General features: G+C 40.8%; 1 protein-coding gene across 3 annotated transcripts in view; it reads right to left on the reverse strand.

Annotated features, from left to right (window-relative positions):
* Nucleotides 1-16,642, reverse strand: part of ABCC12 (ATP binding cassette subfamily C member 12) — a 907,115-nt gene that overhangs the window by 613,789 nt on the left and 276,684 nt on the right. For all 3 annotated transcript variants that reach the window (XM_085640128.1, XM_085640130.1, XM_085640129.1), the window contains exon 8: nucleotides 15,917-16,064. In XM_085640128.1, the coding sequence (XP_085496254.1) occupies nucleotides 15,917-16,064 (148 nt within the window). The remainder of the gene's footprint in view (nucleotides 1-15,916; nucleotides 16,065-16,642) is intronic.

Below are 16,642 nucleotides of genomic sequence, written 5' to 3' on the forward strand. Positions count from 1 at the left end.
CTCTTCTTATCACAGGTCCTGCAGGGTCTAAACAAAGCTTTTTTGTCAGACATGACTGAAGAAAAGAAGAAACTGAGTAGGCACTCAGGGAGACTCCCTTCCACACGACGTGCGGTGAAAATCTGAGGAGAGCTGGCTCTGCTGAGAGGGTTCTAGAAGGGTGCTGATGTCTGATTGGTTGCTACCAATTCTTGGGTTATTTTACATAACAAGGTAGATAGGCTTCTAAGAGATAGGCCTTAGGGCCTTTTTTCTTTGGGCCTACTACTACTACTACTACTAATTATTTTTTGGCACTACTTTTTTATCTACCGAGACTCCCGCCTCGGCGACGGGGAATGATTCAGGCATGTGAATCTATGAAAGATACCCCAATACTGGATAAACTAAATTTACAAAGTTAGAGTCTTTAAATGCAAATCATTTGGATCGAAGAAGGGTATGGGCAGTGTCATGTAAATACATTCCTGGGCTGCAAAGGCACATATAACGCAAATGAAAGGAAAGGCACAATATATGCACATGGAACTGGGGATGCAGGGATATGTATCACTGAGATCAAAGGTTAGATATAGGATAAGCATCAAAGGTTGGGGTGATGAGGTAACAATGAAATAAAAGTGGGAGCTGCAACAACTGAATCACTATCAGTTTGGGGCACAGAGGGACCTATCCCTAAAAAAAAAAAAAATATTTTCAGTTCACTCACAAAACAGTTTAGGATGCAGTGCTAACAATCAAGTCAAAGGGATGCTGCTGTATAATCACAACATAGGTGGGGTGGCAGGTGCACCAATCATTCATAAGAAAGTGGGTTTGCAGTACAAACACAGGACAATTTGGGGTGCACAACCACCAATCAGACAACAAGCTGTTGCAAAGCCAAGTGGTCTTGCTTTACAAAATGTATGTTATTAACCACTTTTGGCACTGCTAATGTGTGTGAATGAATGAATTATTTATTGTATAGTTATTACAAACCACATACACAAATTCAAATACAAGGTAGAAGCTTTTAAAGAAGAGCAGAGTCGCTTTTAACATATCACTTCTTTTAACTATATATTTATTCAAAATACACTATAATTAGTTTTCCCAAGTTCTTTATTGTCAGGGAACTATTTGTTTGCTCGATAAAGCAGGAAGTTAAATGCTGCAAAGCTGCTGACAAGTTCCATATTTGTCGAATTAAAATATTACTTTTTTGCTAAATAGCAAGATCTGATTCTACATTTTCTAAAACTTGAGAATAAAAGGATGGTTCGTTATGACAGCAGCAGATTACATGGGTCTGTGATTCCTTCTTGTAGAGACAAAATCAACAGCTGTTAGTTTGGCACGTGAATTTCCACTTTTGTTTACCTCGCCTGTAGATCACTGAAATAATATTGATGCATACAACATTGAAAAATAAATAAATAAATAAATATTGTTAACCAAAATACTTAACTGATAAAACATGTAATATGTCAAAAATATAGATTCACAAAATTTCCACTACGATAATTTCCCCAAAATAATGACATCATTAATAAATATTAAAAAACTACTTTTCATGTAAAACAATTATTTAAAATAAACAGAATTTTTTTATTCACATGCTTGAATTAAAAATACATTTATATCATCAACAAAATATTTACAATTCACCCCAATAAAATATAGAACTGAATTCATAACAATACACAAATTCAAATGACGTCCAATATATTGGTGTTATGCAGCTTGTTTCTACTTAGTGACAGACATTTCTTTAATGGAATTCACAAGTATGCAGACACACTCACTTAGAGAACTCTGTTAATTCTGGTATTTCAAGATGGCGGACATGAATAAAATCAAATTTACAGAATCTGGTAGCCTGTCGCCTCTCACCACATTTTTGACTGCCCAATAGAGATGGGACAGAAATGTTTAAAAATGTAGGCAATAGCAATTTATGGAAATCATGGCATTGAAAAAAGCGAAAATCGCTTATATATATATATATATATATATATATACATATATATATATGTATATATATATATATATATATATATATAGTTTGTGACTAGCCTTCCAACCTACATTTGTGACACCACAGATTTTTTACAGAAACTGGATAGTCAGACATGGGGCTATGACTATTTGTTTTTGACCATGGACATAATTGCCCTCTATACCAGTATATCTCACACCGATGGATTAAAAATCTATTGAAATGTATGAACATAATCAGATGATTTTAGATATGATATACTGGTGTCTACATGACAACTTATTTTTATTTGACAAAAAAGTGTTTCAACACTTAAGGGGCGCCGCCATGGGGGCGTGTTTCTCCCCCAGCTATTCATGGTTGCATGTTGGTTGGTGGGAGGAACATGTCCTCATGGAAACCCACAAAGAGGAATGGTCTGAGCATATTGTTTAGTGGTGGAGATACATCAACGATGTGTTTGTTATCTAGAGGGGGAGTATCACACAGGTTAAACAATTTGTTTACAACATTAGCAATAATAACCAAGATAAAGGCCATCATTAACTAACGTTGGCCCATTATCCTCACCGATGGTACCCTTAAACATGTACTTCCTGCTAAACGTACGTTTGTGTTCTGCAAGGCTTTCTCTATGAGAAATGATTTGGTTAGAACTAGCCCGGAAACTGAAAAAACTAGCAGTTGGCTTACTCCCAGGAAAGGTTTTTTTAAGTGTAAAACATGCATGGCATGTAAGTTTGGGGTTAACACCACCACATACACCACTGTTTTTGCTCAGGACAAACTCGACCTATCAGATCATTACACTTGCGGAACAGATCACGCTGTGTATGTACTTAAGTGCAAGTTTGAGTTGCTCTATGTAGGGAGCACTAAGCTGCAGGTATATGTCCGCATCCTGCAGCATTTACGTGCTATTGTCAACTCGGACCCTACATATCCGGTAGTCCAACATTTTAAAGCTGTCCATAATAATGATCTAAATTGCATAGAATATTTGGTCATCGATGCAGTCCCGATACCCAGTAGAGGGGGTAATCATGAGAAAGCCTTCAGGCAGTTAGAATCTAAATGTATCATGTTACTTGACACTAAACCCCGATGGGGCTTAACACAGGTGAGGATTTATGCAATTTTTTCTAATCCCCAGTGTTTGAGTTTTTTCAATCTACCCGCAGTATTAGAATACTTAAATGAAACCTGAATATTTATACAGCTATAGTTTAGAACACAGCAAGCAGATTATAGGCTCGTTTTTAATATGGATATTGTACACCTTTTTACACATTTTTATATCTTCTTTTGTGTATTGAGTTCTAGTCTTATGGCGTATCCTTACATTAAATTTTGTATCTCCCATTAGTCGACCTGATATTAGCAAGACTACTGTAGTCAGGTTTTATGTACTGTATATTTGCGTATGTAGACATCATTATAGCCATTGCACTTTAGAGAGTTAGAGTTGTACTGTATGGCGTTGTTTTGCACACAATATTAGCATTGTTTGCACAATATTGGTGACTACATCTTTTATAGAAATGCATATTTAAGACATTATATATATATATATGCACCCACACTTTAGTATTGGATTAGTAATTCCGAATTTTGCAAACTTTGCACTTTGCACAGTATATTTGCGTATGTGCACATTGGTATTGTATTAGAATAAATACTTTCTCTCTAAGAGCAAAGTATTACATTCTACATTTCAGTATGTATACTTGTGCACTCAACTACCAGGACCAGCTTATTGCTCGTTATTTTTCACAGTGATTGCCCTCTGGTGGATGCCGCGATGGCCTGCGGTGTAGAGCCTTCTGGTCCCTGTAGTCCAATTTCAGCCTCACGGTTATTTCCCTCCAGTGGGCGATGCTTGCACACTTTCATCAGAAAGTTGGTTCCGCGATTCCCTCGCAGGCCATTTTTATGCGTGCTGGGATCCAAACCAGGGGTCGGTCCCTGGTGGATGCCACTGCCCTTATACCTTGCGGCAAAGTTAGATGAAAGTCCGTTTTTGGGCAGTTGTGGTACACTTAAAGTGGTGGTGCATTGCTCTGCAGCGGGACCAAGCCGCTAATTATATTCCAAGAGTCTCTCCCTAGGGAAAGGAAGGAGCCGCACACATCGCGGTAAGTTTGAAGATTTTATTTTCTCCGTTTGTAAGCTCCGCTGTCCTAATGCATTTCAGCCAACCTTTGGCCTTCTTCAGAGGAGGAGCTTCAAGCATCTGCGGGCTGCACTCAACTACCAGGACCAGCTTATTGCTCGTTATTTTTCACAGTGATTGCCCTCTGGTGGATGCCGCGATGGCCTGCGGTGTAGAGCCTTCTGGTCCCTGTAGTCCAATGTCAGCCTCACGGTTATTTCCCTCCAGTAGGCGATGCTTGCACACTTTCATCAGAAAGTTGGTTCAGCGATTCCCTCGCAGGCCATTTTTATGCGTGATGGGATCCAAACCAGGGGTCGGTCCCTGGTGGCTGCCACTGCCCTTATGCCTTGCGGCAAAGTTAGATGAAAGTCCGATTTTGGGCAGTTGTGGCGCACTTAAAGTGGTGGTGCATTGCTCTGCGGCGGGACCAAGCCGCTATTATATTCCAAGAGTCTCTCCCTAGGGAAAGGAAAGAGCCGCACACATCGCGGTAAGTTTAAAGATTTTATTTTCTCCGTTTGTAAGCTCCGCTGTCCTAATGCATTTCAGCCAACCTTTGGCCTTCTTCAGAGGAGGAGCTTCAAGCATCTGGGGGCTGCACTCAACTACCAGGACCAGCTTATTGCTCGTTATTTTTCACAGTGATTGCCCTCTGGTGGATGCCGCGATGGCCTGCGGTGTAGAGCCTTCTGGTCCCTGTAGTCCAATGTCAGCCTCACGGTTATTTCCCTCCAGTGGGCGATGCTTGCACACTTTCATCAGAAAGTTTGTTCTGCGATTCCCTCGCAGGCCATTTTCATGCGTGCTGGGATCCAAACCAGGGGTCGATCCCTGGTGGCTGCCACTGCCCTTATACCTTGCGGCAAAGTTAGATGAAAGTCCGTTTTTGGGCAGTTGTGGCGCACTTAAAGAGGTGGTGCGTTGCTCTGCGGCGGGACCAAGCCGCTATTATATTCCAAGAGTCTCTCCCTAGGGAAAGGAAAGAGCCGCACACATCGCGGTAAGTTTGAAGTGTGTATAAACATATACATATATATATACATATACATATATATACATATACATATCGAAAAGACATATATATAGTCCAGGGTCAAACACCACAGAAAGATGTGCGCTCACAATAACATGGAAAACTTACTTCCAAACAAGATGTGTTATCGGCCATCTCAGTGGCCTTGATCACACATGAAATGTGTTACTGTGGCCGAGCGTGTTTCTGTGGTGTTTGACCCTGGACTTAGTCTTTTTGCCAGTGGACTGCTCCAGGTTTTGCGCTCCACCCCTCACGGGCCCCAGGTCTTCTTTCGAGCAGTTGGTTTGGATAGATATATAGACAGACAGACAGATAAGTATATTCAAAACTATAAGGCTATATCAAACATTAAAAATAAAACCTAAATTAGCTTTTAAAATAGAAGGACATAACTGCTAAAATAGAAGTAGTTAGATCATAAAACAATTGAATCAACAGTACAAAAGACACACAAATTTTGTCCATCTACATACTTCAAAAATGACTACTGCTGCAAGAAGAGGAAACTCTGCCGCATTCTCTGACAAGACCCTTAAAGAAGCCCCTTAAAGAAGAAATAGATGCACCTCAACATCTACCTAGCCATTTACATTTAAACTAAAATTTACTAGCAAATAAATTTAAAAAAATAAAATAATTAACACTCCAATTCTATCTTTTTAGATGTACTTTCTAAACAAAAACACTATGACCTCGAAGAGTGATAAGCTCCCAGAAAAAACACCTATCAGAAACCAGTAAAGAAATATAACAGACTAAGTATACATAATTTAATAAAAAACTGAAACTCATTCCAATTGCGAGTAAAAATAAACCTAAACACCTCAACATCTACAAACTACCAACAAATAAACATTTTAAATTAAACTAGAACTTTTATCTTCATATAGAAATCACCTGCTCCACACGAGAACACCCCAACATAAAAGCTGCCAAACAGTGTGAAACATCTAAAAACAACATCCATGTAACTATGAAAAAGTGAACTAGCTGCATAGTTTTATAAGTAAATAACAAATGCAATACACATCACAGCCCAACTACCATCTATAACCAATTTTAAAGTATAATTGCACAAACTAAAAAAATCTCCTTCACCTAGAAAATTTCAAAACATAGAAATACCTGAACATTCAACAACACAAATAATAAGTAACCTTTCCTTAACTATGACAATCTAAAGAATGATAAATGAATCCTAATATTCTCTACAGCAGAAAACGTATGAAGACAATGTCAAACCTGAATGATGGATGGGACCTTCAAAGGGTGTCACAAACTTTTCACTCAGAAATACACCATACATGGTAAATATCAAAACACAAATATCCCTTTTAATAATGCCCTACTACTAAATAATACAGCACTTACTACAACCTCCTAAACCACATTAAACAGAAATCACTACTACCCACACAAAATAATCATAGACTTTGAATGAGCCATTTTAAAGATTTACCCCCACACAGCCATACAAAGCTGTTACTGTCATTTCAATCAAAGAATATGGAGACACCTCCAACAATCTGCACTAAGTTTAGAATATGCTTCTAAAAGCCAATTTGCATTTGAACTTAAAAAAAATTATAGCACCTGCCTTTAAAGACAAACTAAGTCCCCCCCTAATGGAATATTTTGAAGACACTTGGGTTAGCAGACTTCATCACTCCAGACACAGAGGCCAACCCAAATTCATGTACCATGGTGCAATGTCTATGACAGTACCTTGGCACAGGAAGCCAAGGCATACAACGCAGTGGAAGGATGGCACAATGTTTTCCAATCCACACTAGGCAGAACCCAACCTACACTCTACACATTTTTAGAAGCATTACAAAATAAGCAAAGCTACCAACAACTACAAATTGAGCAATCTGCAAACCAAATTGCACCTAAAGGTAGCAAACAAACTATAAGAATGTATAGCATGCTGCAATGTAAAGTCAAACGTTTCATTAAAAAAGGAGTACATTACTTAGAAGTAATAGCAAAAAAGCACATTCTTAAATATATAACTTACAGAAGTTCCAGAAAACTGTCACAAAATCTAAACCAACAAGATAAATCATATGTGATATAAATAATGCATTATTGAATTACATCTTTCTAAACATTATCTAAAATGTCAATGTTAAACACATGAAAAATGTAAACCTCACCAACAAAAAGGTCAAAGAACAAACGCAATCCATCACATAAAATAAAAACACATAAACCACACATTCCATATAAAAATCACATCATATTTACACAAACAATAAAATATAACATTTCTCACCCATATGAAATAAAATAAATATGACTTCCTGTTCTGTATCTGCAGATCTTCCTCTGTATTCACGTAGTCAAAAATAATAATCCACCTAAAACTAGAAACATATTTTCCAAAAAGCCCCAAGAAAATGCAAAAATAAAACAAACCCAATAGACATCCCTTGAAGCAATCCAAAGTATCAAGAAACTATACAAAACCCCCAAAAAATAACTGCTCATGGAAACAAAAAAACAGATAGAAATCAAAGTGAAAAATATTAACCCTCATCATTACTGACCATGACAGGGCCCAACTGTTCTCCATTGAAACCTGACTTAAAGATGGGAATGCGCTACGCATGGAACGAGACCTTGGACAACTTCTCCCTTACACAATCTGGTACTGTTGCAGTGCACAGACTAAGCTTATCTCCATAATCCACAAACCCAAGCTTTTGCATAACAACTTTTTTCACCACGCATATGTCACTTCACGAGACAGCGCAATTTGACCCTGCTCACTTTTCTCAATGCCTAAAATGCGGGATTCTCAATGCTGAGTTTGCTTACCTGACCTGGACTTTTACTGCGGTGGCTGGCTACTGGTCCAACATTTTCACTCTGCTATCTATGATGAGTGGCATCACACTGGCCCCCTGCCCACCCCTTGCACTCCTGGGGTGCGTTGATGATGACCCCAAGGCAGTGCGCCACTTTACTGCTATTGCTCTGCTACTTGCTAAGCGTGGCCCAAGGATATATGGCAATCACTGAGAGACTACTTGTTTACGTTGGACACTGCTGACTCGGACTGAATTGGTAAAATCACCCACCCCTTCCTTTTATTTTTCATTTTCTCCCTCAGAAATTGACTGCTACTTTGCCATGAATACTTTGTAACTAGGTATTGCCTCTTTCCTCCCCTAGCTGTTCCCCAAATGTCCTTTTCTTTATTGCTTAGATTTGTGTACTAACCTGCATATCCAAAATCCACCGGCTCCAACTCTACTCCTTTTAATTCGTCATAACTTTGGGCATCCTGATGTTGTCTATTGTTTTCATGTGAAAAATATGATAAAGGTTTTAAAAAAATAGAAAAAATATTGGCTTAATACAAACCAAAAGCGATTTCCTCAACAACATAAAAAGCAGCTTCCCCAAATGCCCATAGGACACGTTCGTTGACAAAAACATGTATAGTAAAAAAGTAAACTCATCCTCAAAACACATTACAATCCCAAAAATACATATACATTACACTTAATGATCATAACATACATAACATAACACAACGCAGCATAACACAACAATACATTAGTGAGAGAGTGTACGAAAACCCCAAACTACTCACTAGTGAAAAAAGTACTATTAATACAACAGAGGGGCCAATTCCGATTTCGTCCGGAAGGGCTCCGAACGATGGTCGGAGCCCTTCCGACCGAATCGGAACGTGTCGGCCAGATTCCTTTCCGACCGAGCCATTCTGATGGGCTCGGTCGGAAAGGAATCCGACTCGGATTTCAGGATGGCGGACGACAGGCTCGGAGAGCCCGTCTGCCGTCCGGAAATCCCTCAGTACTCTCCCGGCGGCTTCTTTACGACCGAGGGAGTACGATGGCAGTTTTTCACTGCCTTTTCGTGCCGGTCTTTTAACACTGTGACTAACCTCTAGACCTCCCTATGCCCCCTACCCTCTAAACCCTTAAAAAAGGGCTTACTTGTTCCAACGAACAGCATCACATTACCGTGACCTGGATCCCAGAAAGTAGATTAAAAATTACACAAATAGACTACAAAATAGAAGGTGGTGATAAACAAAAAAGGCTGCTAAGTAAAACAAAAAAATTATTATCTCCCCCTTGAAATGAATGGGGGGAAAATGTAAAAATGTTGAATAAATGTATTACACAATGATAAAAAATTATTAAACATGTAAAACATATAAAAAATGCTGTAAAAAAATGTTTAGAAATTGAAAAGTACACATTATATAATACTATAAAATATACACATGTATTTCATATATATTGAAAAACTATTTAAGAAATGTTTAAAAAGATGTTAAAGGAAGAAAACATACAATACTATTTAAATATGATTTAAATTCTTTATACGATAACATGTATTAAAAAATGTTTTGCCTATTTATCTGTATATAAATGTTTCTTTTTAAGTTGAAATATATGTTTAAAAATGTAAAAATAGATATTAAAAAAACTTTGAAAGTATAGATAAAATTAGAAAAATGGATTGTGTCTTTATTCTATGAAAGGTTGCCATTAATATTATTTATCACAAACAAATAAACTATTTATTATTATATTTCTAAATATCAACAACACTAATTAAATGACACAAACTGTTTCTACTTGTGAGGAGGTGGTACTGACCATCTAATCCGCTAGGAATTTTTGCTTTTTGACCGCCTGTTTTTTGACCTATTGCTGTGAGAGCTCTTCATAAACTGTGACTCGCTGACTGTAAATGTATGGTAAAATGTACTGCACATATTTACCTCCAGAGTTCACCTTTTATGATAAGACTGCTGCGACGCAGCAAGGGTAAGAGACACTTGGCTGGTTACACTTGTGTACACGTGGGAGGGCTGCACATGGGAAACGCCTGCCGTGCCCATCCCAAATACTGTGTACAGGTAGCCTGGCACGGAAGGGACTGTGCAAGGTTCGGTATTGACCTGGGATAGGCCTTATATTGTTGGTGTAGGGAAAGGCAGTGTGTTTTACTGTCTGGTCTGTAGTGGCCCTCCATTATACTCTATGTGGAAGACTGTCATAGAGTACAGCTCCTATCCCCTTGAGTCTACAAGTACCAGAGACATACCAATGTACAGTGTGACCTGTCTGAAAAGAGAAACCCTGTAAAATCTAAAGTTATAACTGTACAGCTTCTGTGTCATCCAGGAATGTCATGCTTCTCTGGCTCAGCTCAGGCTCAGAGCCCAGGTATATTGTCATCCTGCAGAGCTGGGTTAATTACTTTTCCCTACAGCAGAAGGAACAAAGGCCTCCCCCCAAAAAGGGAGCAATTGACCTTGATTAGGTCAGCTCCTGAAGAGAAAGAGGTGGGCAGGACTGGTCTACATTAGTCAACCAGCTGTCATCCTGTGCCAGGAACAGGGCCTGCCAAAGCCCACTGAACAAAGGGAGGGAGCTAAAACTCCAAAACCAAACCAGGAGGGCTCCTTTGAAGTTTTGTTGATGCAAGCCCTGGCAGTTAGGTCAGAGAGGGGTGGAGCTGAGACCTCAAGAGCACATGTGGCAAGTGACTCCTGGGTGATACCATTTTGAAGTATCCCAGAAGTCTGTGCAGGGAGGTTTGGACAGGGACGGAGAGGTGTTGTAGCACATCACAATAGGCCAGAGATGCATCCCTGCTGGAACCTCCAGCCCCTACTTAAAAGGTACTGTGCAAGGGGTAGAGCTCTGTTGAATGAGCTTTTTGGGCTGAACACTGAGACTGGAGGCTAATGCTATGGAAGGAGGAACCCCAGACTGTCCCCAAGTCTAGGGACTATGCCTCTGATTGACCCAAGGACCGTGGGGCACTTCCCCAGTACCAGGGATGCTGGTCCCTGTACACCCCATGAGGATCAGTTGGGGGAAAGACTGGGCTTCTGCAAAGGGAGGAGTGAAGTCCAGAAGAAGAGCAAAATGAAAGGCTGGCGCAGGGAGGCAGTGAAACCAGCTCCCTACAGATAGTGCTCCAGGTGGCCAGGGCCCACCACCAGGAGCACAACAAGGCAAAGGCCATCCATATCAGCACAACAGGCCCTGAGATATGCCCTTGTGAAGTTTGGCGACCTTTGACCTACTTTTGTTTGGTTTCAACAGCGAAGTGCCGTCATACTTTCCCTGCGAGATGCGGGAGATGGGCAAAACACCAGAAGTGCCAGAAGAATCATGAAAGAAGGTGCACCAAAGCACTCCCATGCAAAGAGAAGGGCCAAGAACCCCATCCCTGGGCCTCTATCCAGAGCAGTGGGGGGATGCCACCACACTACCCCAGTGTGACAGCCTTTCCCGCTCCCTGTGTCCATATCTGGGGGGAGCTGGAGAACCAGCCACCAGCTAGAACCCTAGCCAGGCCAGAATGATGCTGCCAGCTCCTATGGTAGAACACCAGAGTGCTGGTGTCAGGACTATTTTATGTCCCACTTGCAAGGGAGTAGAGCGACGTCAGGTCCCAGTGCCCTCCCAAGACTCTCCCGCTGCCAAGAAATAACTTTCACGACAAGAAACCCTCAGGGGGACAGAGAAGAGACTGCCAAGTCTTCACCAGATTTCCTTCTTCTTCGTACTCTCGTTCTGCTCACTGTCTTCTGTTTGACTGTCTTCTATTTGACTCACTTGGTTATATGATAGAAAAGCATTACCCTGATAATAAGCTATTAACTTGTATCTCCCTCTCCTTTCTTGTACGGTACCTATTTAGTATTCACTTGGCCTTTGCTTCTCTTCTAAAAGATGTTCGTATAATGCCAGCTAAAAACTTCTTGTATGTCTTTATTTCTCCTTGAATTCTTTATATTTTACTACTATCTCTTTCTCCTTACCGTTAGTTTAATTCTTGTGTTTCTAACTATAATTAATTGTAAAACTTCAATTTTTTTTTAGTAATTTCCTTAAATAGATAACTAATTTTTTCTTATGTGTTTCTTCTCTTTAGGACAACTGGAATTCAACTTCTAACTCTTTGATAGAACGGTTCTATTTAGGTAAGTTCCTTCTACTAAGGTTAATATATTGTCTTCAATAACGTATAAACATTCGCTTCAAAATTGTGTTATGTCACTATACTCTCTTCAACATAATCCTTACACTAATTTCTCATGCACGCGAAACTTCTGGGAAATACAAGGTACAACTGAGAATCAATCAATCAATCAGTCATTTGTAAAGCGCACTACATACCCGCGAGGGTCTCAAAGCACTGGGGGGGATGCTACTGATCGAACAGCCAGGTCTTGAGTGTTCTCCTGAAGGTCAGCAGGTCTTGGGTCTGTCGTAGGCTCAGTGGGAGGGTGTTCCATGCTTTGGCGGCGAGGTGGGAGAAGGATCTCCCGCCGGTGGATAACTCTCCTCGCTTGCGCATGTGAATACACTGTTGCCTCACAATGTATCGCCTCGTATAAGCTCAAACTCTATTCTAACGCTCATGCGTATACTCTGTTGCCTCACAAATACACACGCTTAACGTTCAAAAACTCCTAATGCGTATGCTCCAAAAATTCCTCGCTTTGCGCAACCTCTTTAGAACACTACAGGAACAGTCTTACTTTGGATGAAGACCTCTCAGGAACACTCTGACTAGCAAATTCACTCGGCTCGACGAAACTAATACGACCGTAACAGCGTCGCACTCTACCCTACCTGATTTTCACGCCGCTCTGAAATTGCTGCCTATTACTCTGGAATCTTGCACTTCACCTGAGATTCCAGAGTTCTGGAACATTCTGATGGGTGCACCTATCGACGTGGGGATACTCTAGTCCGCTGACCCTTCCTGCCTGCGGCCATCTTGGAATTTCTCCCAGTACTTCCTAACCTGCCTAGCCCCTGCTGTTTTACATAGTAAGGGATTTTTTGAACTGTGGCATTTATTGAATCCTTGTTCAAACCTACATGATGGCGGGTTCTGACAGTTGGTCACCTGGGGAGCCTGCAGGGACAGCCAGGGTGGGCTCTCTGAGCTTCCCTTCAAAGAACAATCATAAATGCGGGGTGCCCGGGTGGAATGGTCACCCTGAGAAAAAGGAGCGTGGTGCAAGGGTGCCGAAAAGAATCTGCAACATGGCTAACCCCGAAGCAGCGGGAGAGCCACTGTTCAACAATGGATTAAAACAAGTGTGAGGAGTGCCCCATAATGTCTTGCGGGGGCTTATCGGTTTTGCCCACAATTTGGGATTGAAAACCCTCGTTTTGGCTTTGTGGTGGCCCCTGTAGAACAGCGTTACCACCAAAATTATGCAAACGTGCTGGGTGAGATTCAGGAGCAGCGCAGCCTCTCCATAAACCATTTCTAGAGTTCGCAACCTAAGTTGGGTAGGACTCTAATATGATAACTCCTCAAAGGTTTACATTTAAGTAGCCATAATTAATTTGGGCATGAGTTTGAATCACTCATGCTAATACTGAAAATGGATTATTTGGCTGCTGTGTTAGCTCACTCTTTCTCATGTATCCGGATCTGGGCAGTGGTAGCTCAAATTAACTAAAGTATTACAAATACTTTTGGTTTCAACAAGAATTATTTATCTCTTCAAGTGTCACTGAACAGCTGAATAGTTTCTTCTACACCAGTGCTGGGAACGTGCTAACTGGGATGTACCGTTTTGTTTGATGTTCCATTGTGCAATGCCTGGTAAGAGAGATTAAACAAATTTTATGGCAAAAGGTTGTTTATGATTGGTACTTCCTGTGAACTGTAGTAAGTGTTGCAAATTGTAGAATACGGTGTGGTTTAGTTGCTCATTTCTGAGCTGGTTAGATTAGATGCTCCTTCCCACTGTCCCGAGATCAGATTTCATATTTTTTTCCTGCTAAAACGGTAAGATTCCTGAGCAAATCCATTCTTTATTTATCTGACTGAACCTTTATTTGGTTCTGCCTTTAGAGGTTTTTCTTGCTGACTCCTCATGCTTGATTTTCCCCCAACTTCATTTGGATTCTTAACTTAGCAATAGGGAATGTCCCTTCATGGGAATTTGATGCTTGTTAGGTGTGTTTATGAATACGCTAAATAATCTGTTTCTGCATTTTTAATTTGAAACGCCTTGAATTATTCTGACTGATGATTTGCATTATAACTACTGATTTATTACTAATTTGTAACTTTGCTAATCTGCTAAAAAACCTTCATGATTTGTAAACGTACCTCTCTATGTCATTACTGTGGATCCTAATGTGCTTCACTATCATCAATGTATTATTCAAGACAAAGGTTCATCCATTCGGGTGCATTTTGGGCTTGAATTTCCACCAAGGATTTGCATGATGCAAACCCCAGTCCCGTGCTGCTTCAACAGCACAGTTTCTTGAATAATAGGTTCATGGCTCCATTTCGAGACTGTGCATAGGCACAGAGTGTGCTCATGAAACAGACCTTATTGGCTTTTAAAGAAACAAATGTGCAATGTACCATTGTCTAAGTCCTTGCAGAGTTTTATGGTCAAGAGAAAATGTGCATATTGTATTGGTCTCCTCTCCTGTGCTCACATTAGCATATTTTTTTTTTCTTTTTTGGTAGGGAAAGAAAATGTCTAACAAAATAAACATTTTAATTGCACATTTCACTAAAAGTCTGTGTTAAAATATTTAATCTACGTTGTCAATACACAACAGTCCTTTCACACATTCCTCAAAGTTTATAATTTCAACCTTTGTGGCAGTTCTGGGCATTTATGTTTACTGGAACGTGGAGGTTCTTGCAGAGGCCGCCCCCGAAGAAGGCCTTGAGGGCTAGCGTAATAACAGCCGCTGGGGCCCTGAAAAATCCAGTATGGGCTGCCATCGAGCACCCGTAGGCACATGGGGGGGGCCTACCCCTCACGGGAAAGGCATGTCGAAGAGGCGCCAAAGCACCTGGCCAATGGGGGAGTCCAGTGATTTTTGTAACCCCCTTCAGTGGGGGGAAGCTGCCTTCATGGCAAATGGGGGTTTATAAGGCACCTCTCTCCACAGCACAGCTCACTTATCACCATCGTGGAGCTGGGGCAGTGAGGCACACTGAAAATCACGAGACCCACACCTAAGGAACAGCAGTGTGGCAGTGCCGGAAGGCAGGCGAGGCGGAGAAGAGGAGGTACAATGGTTGGTTATGGAGGAACACCGGCACTGTGGTGTGTAGGAGAAGGGCCACTCACTTTGGGATACTGCAGGGTGAGTAGGCCCGGAAAAGGGGTAGCAAACGGAGATGGCACTCGCAGCCCAGACCCGCTGGACAGCAGGGCACAAAAGGGGTTAACAAGGTAGCAAGTTGGGGCCTAACTCCAGGTAGAGGCTACGCCCCACATGCAAGGGGCGTGCAAACCAACAGAAAAATGTTATGACCCTAAAAGTGGCAAGAAATGAGTTATGCCTGCTCAAGAGCAGGACTACAAACCATCAGGGTTGTTTATGAACCTAAGATGTGTAAATGATTTATGATAAGCAATGTATGAAAGCCCGCAATGGTGATTCATGGCCTGGGTCATAGAATGATGACCAGGGCATTGTAAGATAAGAGATAATTGTACGTCATGCAAATAAAACTGAGGTCAACAACGACCATAATACGTGTTTGCTGTTTATTAGATATACACTTGTAAGAAGGGTGCATGCCATTTAGGAATGGGCACAGTGCAGGGGTTTTTAAAAACAGCAAAATCTGTACATGATTGTCAAACTGCAGCAGTCGAAAACTTGTAGGGAGACACAACTCTTAAAGATTTGTTGGCCTTTAGAAACCCTTCTAATCTCGTTATTTTGCGTACCTTGGACCGTTTTTGCAAATGATTTTTCCCAAGCGTACATTTTAATTAATTTGATGCACGTTAAGACTTCATTCATGGTTCTGACACGCCGATCGGTCACGTCAATAGCTTTTCTTCTGAAAACTAGAGTAAGCTTCGCCATGAGCATCTGAAACAAAAAGAAATCAGTAGTTAGTTCCTTGCGGTTTCATATCCCTATCACATGTAATTGAAACTGAAGCGATCCGTGATGCCCACTTGATGGAATTGGAATGCAAACAGCCCTTATTTGTACCCAGCTAGTGAGTGAAGGATCAATCTTCTTCAGGAGGGCATAGGGGAATTACCCAACCCAATAAACCTTTGGAAACAATACTACCAAACGCTCTATTTTAAAGCAAAGTTTACAGAGTATGTTGGATTTGATAGAGTACTATTTTTTATATATACTGTAGTGAAGGAGAGCTTTGGAAAAGCACCACAAGGTGCCAAAATAGAAAGCACTACTACCAGGCCAGCTTTTAGCATGTCATTCTATACAAAGTCCACAATTCCTATTGTTTCTCTAGTTAGGTTATAGTTAGGTTAACATGTTGCACACACTAAACCATGGAAATTTAGCAGCTATAGTTATCTAAAGAAAATGTGCGCCCTACGGTAACTATCACTCGCGCCCCAGCCATTCACAGTTTTCCAATTATTATTTCACTGCATGTTGCAGTGATATTATCAATGATGTCATATAAG

The sequence above is a fragment of the Triturus cristatus genome, chromosome 12, assembly GCF_964204655.1.
Source record: "Triturus cristatus chromosome 12, aTriCri1.1, whole genome shotgun sequence".
Lineage (NCBI taxonomy): Eukaryota > Metazoa > Chordata > Amphibia > Caudata > Salamandridae > Triturus > Triturus cristatus.